Source organism: Nymphalis io, chromosome 19 (assembly GCF_905147045.1).
Source record: "Nymphalis io chromosome 19, ilAglIoxx1.1, whole genome shotgun sequence".
Taxonomy (NCBI): Eukaryota; Metazoa; Arthropoda; class Insecta; order Lepidoptera; family Nymphalidae; genus Nymphalis; species Nymphalis io.
This window is the reverse complement of record NC_065906.1, coordinates 1,927,208-1,933,691: the sequence shown is the minus strand read 5'-3', so window position 1 is coordinate 1,933,691 and position 6,484 is coordinate 1,927,208. Positions and strand designations below refer to the sequence as shown.

General features: G+C 32.3%; 1 protein-coding gene across 1 annotated transcript; it reads left to right on the top strand.

The window, feature by feature from the left end:
* The first annotated feature begins 1,885 nt into the window (after positions 1–1,885).
* Positions 1,886–5,152, top strand: LOC126776148 (esterase FE4-like). The gene is made up of 4 exons (XM_050498449.1): positions 1,886–1,897; positions 1,999–2,187; positions 2,771–4,050; positions 4,951–5,152. The coding sequence occupies exons 1-4, from the start codon at positions 1,886–1,888 to the stop codon at positions 5,150–5,152; spliced, it is 1,683 nt and encodes a 560-aa protein (XP_050354406.1).
* The last annotated feature ends 1,332 nt before the right edge of the window (positions 5,153–6,484 follow it).

Sequence of the window (6,484 nt, the reverse complement as noted above, 5' to 3'; positions counted from 1 at the left end):
TGGATACCAAGGAAAAAGAAACATAATAGTAACGCATATAATTAAAAAGATAAATAATTCCTTTTAAGCCATCACTATATACAGGTACTGACTTCCTCGTTTGTCTAATGGCTAGATATATTCATACCCACCAGAATTGGGGACACTATTAAACCAGGTTTTCCAAATCAATCTTCTTTCTTCCTATCTTTTAAAAAAAATTGCAAATCTTAGAAGAATATCTAAATCTTTATATAAATCCACTTACTAATAAATATGTGCAAAATATCTTTTTTTTTTTTTTAATTCCAAATTCATATCATTTCATCAATTATATATGCTTTCACGTTTTAACAACTTAACTGATCATTATGAAATGCATACACTATATCAGTGGTACTAACAGAAGAGGACATAGGACAGAACGTTTATATACCTAACACCTGCCTTCCCTTTATATGCGGCAGAAACCGCGGGCAGAAACTAGTTATAAAATAAATGTATATAGTAAATAGTAAGTAAATAGTATAAGTTAGTAAATGTCCCATTGCTGGGAACAGACCTACTTTCTACTTGGAGAGAAGTTTATGGACGAGTAGTTCGCCCAGCTAGTTAGTATTTATTGAAAAAATATATCGCTATTCATTTGGAATAGTATGAAGCTTAAATTATTATTAGTCATAAAAAACTTGGTTACGGACGTTCTAAGAGAATGCTGTCTATATTCATATAAAAGAACTCTTTCAAGCGCTCAAAGGCGCTGAAAAAAAGCGCGTTAGCGCATAAATTAAATTTACACAACCCCATGGAAAATTTAAATAAATTTCAGTCCTTAGAAATATAGAGGACCTATTTACAACTTTGTATTCTCTTTGTAGACAAAGCTCTCGAAACAAACTCGAACGACCGTCTTGAAATTCAAAGCTTGGGGCTAAAGATAAAAGCACTGCACGGAAATGACCCAAAGTTTGGAAAGTTTTTCGTATTTAAATTTTCTTTATACTACCTTCTTTAAACCATGCAAAGTGTAATAACGTCATTGGTAACTTTGTTTTCCTTGTACTTTCTACCTGGAACATCTTGGATATAGGTTTTTAAATTTATGATCTTGTCTATTCATGTTTTAGCTGCCTGATCTAGTGACCAACTTGTAAGACAGATCTCGAAGTTCCAAATGTAAATCCCAGGCCAGGGCAGTAAAAATAAAGATATGGTTTTTCAAGGCATTCTCGGTAGCAGCCAGAGGTATTGAAGTTGGTAGTGCTTACAGTCCAGCGTCTATAAATATATAATAAGCAAAGGATAATGATCATTTGCTTATTATATAGAGAGCTTAAAGTGCTTTGACTATTTATGGTATATATGCTTTTTATAAGAACTTTATTGATAAGATCCAAATTTCTTTTTTATTACCGTGTATTTATTAATTTGTCCGTAATGATAATTTGCAACTACTACACAGATATATATAATATAATATAATATTCAAATAAAGAACCAATTATGCGTAGAGTCGTTTATTTATTATTTTGAGTATTTATTTATTATTTAAGTAAAACATAAAAACGAACATTATAATTGTTACTCATTGACACATTGGCTAGAGCACGTGAATCTTAATTGATGATTACAGGTTCAAAGGCAAACACCACTAAATTTTCATGTGTTTCATTTTTGTTGAATGAAAACATCGTGAAGTAACATTCATGTATTTTATTTCACTGAAATTCTAATACATGAATATCCACCAATTCTTATTGGTGGAATTAGCTCCAAAAATTCTTCAAAAAGGTGAGTAGGCTTTAATATAGTAACGAGAACTTCACAAGCTGTTACTTTTTAAATAAAAATCAAAGTACTTATAGATTTCTATACAATTATCTAATCGCCTACTGTATTTTAAGACATGCTAGATAAGGTTAGTATTACGTGTTCAACTTTGTTTTGGCCAAATAATCAGTTATCACCGAATACACAATTATCAGGGTTTTATCATTATCACCTAATTAATCATTTTAGTTTAGGAATATGTGGCGAGCGATCGTATTGTTATTCCTTGTGAACAGCGTTCTCGCTGAAGAGGAAGATTATAAAATTGTCACGTTGGGAGATGGCATCGTGAAAGGTGAAAAGTATTGGGACGGCGAATTCTATCAATTCTTCGGCATACCGTACGCTACGTTGCCAAAAGGAAGGGATCGATTTCAGGTATATATTTTTTTATTTTTGTATTACATATAACATTGCCAGTTATCATTTGTATTACCATATTATTATATTTTTTATTTTATTTATAATTACTCTGAATGAAAGCAGTAATTATAAAATTATACATTTTATAAAAAAAAATACGTGAATTCAGGCGAAATATATTGATTATATCATTTTTTTTAAATTAAAATGAAGATTTAATTATACTTATATGACATTAATATATTATATTAAATAAAAGCAAATAAAAAGCAAATAAAAGATAATGAAACACACACAAATTTGATGAAATTTTCTTCCGGGACCTATTGACGAGTCTCCGAATGGGTCTAATGAGCTCATTTAAAATTTTGTATGTAGATTAGAAGTATTATTAGTATTTTACCGATTGGAAAATATCAATATTTAGAAATATATAATAAAAAGCGGCAAACTCATCATAAAATATCCACACGCATGTGTATATACAGGTGACTTACAGTTAAATTTCTCATTTAGGGTTCATTATTAGGTTATAAGGCTTGTGACTAATTTCTAACATCAATTTGTTAAATATAAAAAATATTTTCTATCATTTCAGGCGCCACTTCCTGTCGAGCCTTGGGAAGGAATATTAGACGCATCGAAAAAAACAACAATATGTCATCAATGCTATTATACCGGTGACAATAACGATGAAATAATGTTAGATGGAGAAGATGACTGCCTCGTTATCAATCTACTTACGCCGAAAGTAGCATCAGATGATAATCTTGTACCGGTTGTTGTTTACATACATAGCGGGGCATTTTCCGGTGGAAGCGGCAATATGGCTCATTTCAACTATTTAGCAAGACATGACGTAATTACCGTCAGTTTCAACTACAGATTAGGAGCATTTGGTTTTGCCTGTCTAGGCAATAAAGAAATACCCGGAAATGCTGGTTTGAAAGATCAAGTTGCTGCTTTACGATGGATTAATAAGAATATCAAAAACTTTGGTGGCGATCCTAACCAAGTTACTCTCGCAGGATTTAGTGTAGGTGCAGCAATGGCTGAACTTCTTTCTTTATCTGAAGCAACGACTGGTTTATTTAACAAATTAATTTTAGAAAGTGGTTCCGCATTAGCGCCTTTCACCATTAATAGAAATCCATTAGCTACAGCTAAGAACGTAGCATTATCACTAGGTTACAATGGAACTGATAGCTTAGATGAACTAACAGAATTCTACTTAAATGCTACTGTAAATGATTTAGCAGAAAAAAGTTTAAATTACTATTTAAAAAATAGTACATTTGGTTTCGCTCCATGTATTGAGAACATAATAGAAGGAATAGAGCCAACAATTACAGAGTCTCCCTACGAATTAATGAGAAAAGGTTTTAACAAGGATATTGCAATTATAACAGGCTTCTCAAACATGGAAGGTATAAGTCGGAGTATTAAATTCGGTGAATGGAGAGAAGATATGAATGAAGATTTTTCCGAATTTCTTCCAGCAGATTTAAAATTCAAAGATGAAAAATCTAAAAATGATTTAATTCGAGAAATTAAGCAGTATTACTTCCAAGGTAAAGAAGTGAAGGCTGATACGTTACAGAATTATGTTAATTACTTCTCTGATTCTATGTTCAAATATAATATTATGAGATCAGCTAATTTACGTGCAAAAATGACGAAAAAACCTGTTTATGTTTACCAATTTTCTTACGTTGGTAAGTTGAATATAGAACATAACTACATGGACAGACTTAAAGGCGCAAGTCACAGAGATCAGACGGCGTATGTTCTTGACTTTTTTGGATGGTCGAATAATTATAAGGACTTAGATACGAGAGAACGGATGACTATGATGTGGACTGACTTCGTTAAATACGAGTAAGTTACATAAGTAATAATCTAAATAATATACCGTACCGTACCGTAACAGCCTGTGAATGTCCCACTGCTGGGCTAAAGGCCTCCTCTCCTCTTTTTGAGGAGAAGGTTTGGAGCTTATTCCACCACGCTGCTCCAATGCGGGTTGGTAGAATACACATGTGGCAGAATTTCAGTGAAATTAGACACATGTAGGTTTCCTCACGATGTTTTCCTTCACCGTTAAGCACGAGATGAATTATAAACACAAATTAAGCACATGAAAATTCAGTGGTGCTTGCCCGGGTTTGAACCCACGATCATCGGTTAAGATTCACGCGTTCTTACCACTAGGCCATCTCGGCTTCTAAATAATATGATAGCTACTATTTATTTTTCTTTAATTAAGCAATTATTAATTAAGACACCTAAATCTGTTTCTTAGATATAGACTATCTTTTTTATGATTTGGTGTTTCCCTATTTTTGGCCTCACTTTTATTTTCCTCTTTCTATAATTATGCAATTTAGTTTTTTAAGTTAATTTGAATTAGCTGAACCTATATATAAACATGGGTATATGTTATATGTGAAACAAATAATTTGATTTTTATCTGTGAAACGTAGTTTGCTAGTTCAAATAAATTAATTAAATAAACAATGGTATCCACCGAACCGCATTTGAACAGCGTGGGAGAATTAGCTCCAAACCTTCTCGTCATAGAGGGTCTCGCCTAGCATTGGTACATTCACTTCATTATTTTATGAATTGAATACTTATAAAGTTACTATTTACATAACTTAGTAAAAATGGAAACGGTAAAACTTTTTATGTTCCTATGAGTTACTAGTTATAATAAATATATAAGTTTCAATTACAATGCTGTAGAATACCATATATTATTTTATATTTTATTTACAGAAATCCAACAGCGTTCGAATCTTCCCTCATTCCCTTCAAATGGCTACCTTATACAAGTGAAAACCAAAACTATTTGGAAATCGACAAAAAATTGCAAATGAAGACGGGCCTGTTTGTTGAAGAATGGAAATTTTGGAACAAAATCTATGAAAAATACTATTGGAACCCAACTGCTCCACAGCTTAGTGATATAAAAAAATAAGCTTTATTATAAATTATTATAAAATAATTAATTAAATCAATTGTTACATTATTTTCTATTACATTTTACATATGAATTTTAATCATAACAGAAATATTTATTTGGTGTTAAGGGGTTGTGTATGCCTGTCTGGGTAGGTACCACCTACTCATCAGATATTTCACCGCAAACAGCAATACTAAGTATTGTTGTGTTCCTTCGTTTGATAGACGAGTAACCCAGTGTAACTACAGGTACATCTTGGTTTCCAAGGTTGGAGTCGCATAGGCAATCTATGATTGGTCGTGGTGACTTACCATCAGGTGGCCCATTTGACCGCCCGTCTACCTATTCTACAAAAAACCTTTTCTAAATAGTTTAAGATACAAAAATAGAATTCGTTTATTCAAAAAAGATTGGTCTTATTAATATTTTAGAAAAAAACAAGCACCGGTTAGGATATGAAAAAACTGACCTGGGAAGAACCGGCTAAAAAAACTTAGCAGGTTTTTTTCAATATATTTAACAAAGAAATAGCTAGGAGGCGATTTTATAATTTAGCCATAAATATAATATAACGATTTCGAGATACTCAAAGACATAAGAACATATAACAATAAAATAAAATTCAATTCTTAAAAACATAATTCAAATTTATATTTTTTAAGCCAAAAGTTGTGTTTATTATTTCACCCCTTCATTAAACCCTTATAGGATATATAAATCATAGCAATTAGGAACCCCTGATGCACCTAACGACCTAGAATTACGCACATTTCTAATATCATGTAAAACCCAAACCAAGTTTGTAATAACGAAATCCCAAACAATAAATAACTGGCAACATTGAAGGGAGAGTGCTTGAAAGGAAAATCACTGCAAAATGACCCCTCTTCAATCGAGGGGAACTCACTAGTCATACTCAAGCTCTTTAAAATTTAAAGGCCATATTATATTGGACTTTGTCGTTAATATTTTTCTCCTTATCGCTATGAATATAAGAGTCGTCGCGTTAAATTTGCAGGTCAGTAAGCTCTGGCCCCTTGAACATATAAGAGCTAATATCGATTGCCAAGTGACTTTATGTTTTATCTGTCTGTACAGGTGACACGCACAATATAGGCCCTGTCAATTTATAAGTGTCAAAATCAGATTACGGTAGACTGTATTTCATTTGGTCGCTTAAAAAACAACTTGTCAAAGGGGAGACGGGTTCGTCGATAGATTTACGTCCAAATGTATATCTTTCAAAGTTCATAGACGAGAACGTAGACATAGAACATTTTAGTGGGTAGAATCCCACATAAGCAAAAGGAGCCGGGTACTCTGGTTTCCACTGCGAGAAAATAAATG

Bases quoted from the DNA above. Each gene is read 5' to 3' on its own strand.
- LOC126776148 (XM_050498449.1), top strand. The intron at 2,188-2,770 runs GTATATATTTTT...CTATCATTTCAG, and splicing joins AAGGAAGGGATCGATTTCAG to GCGCCACTTCCTGTCGAGCC. The intron at 4,051-4,950 runs GTAAGTTACATA...TTTTATTTACAG, and splicing joins ACTGACTTCGTTAAATACGA to AAATCCAACAGCGTTCGAAT.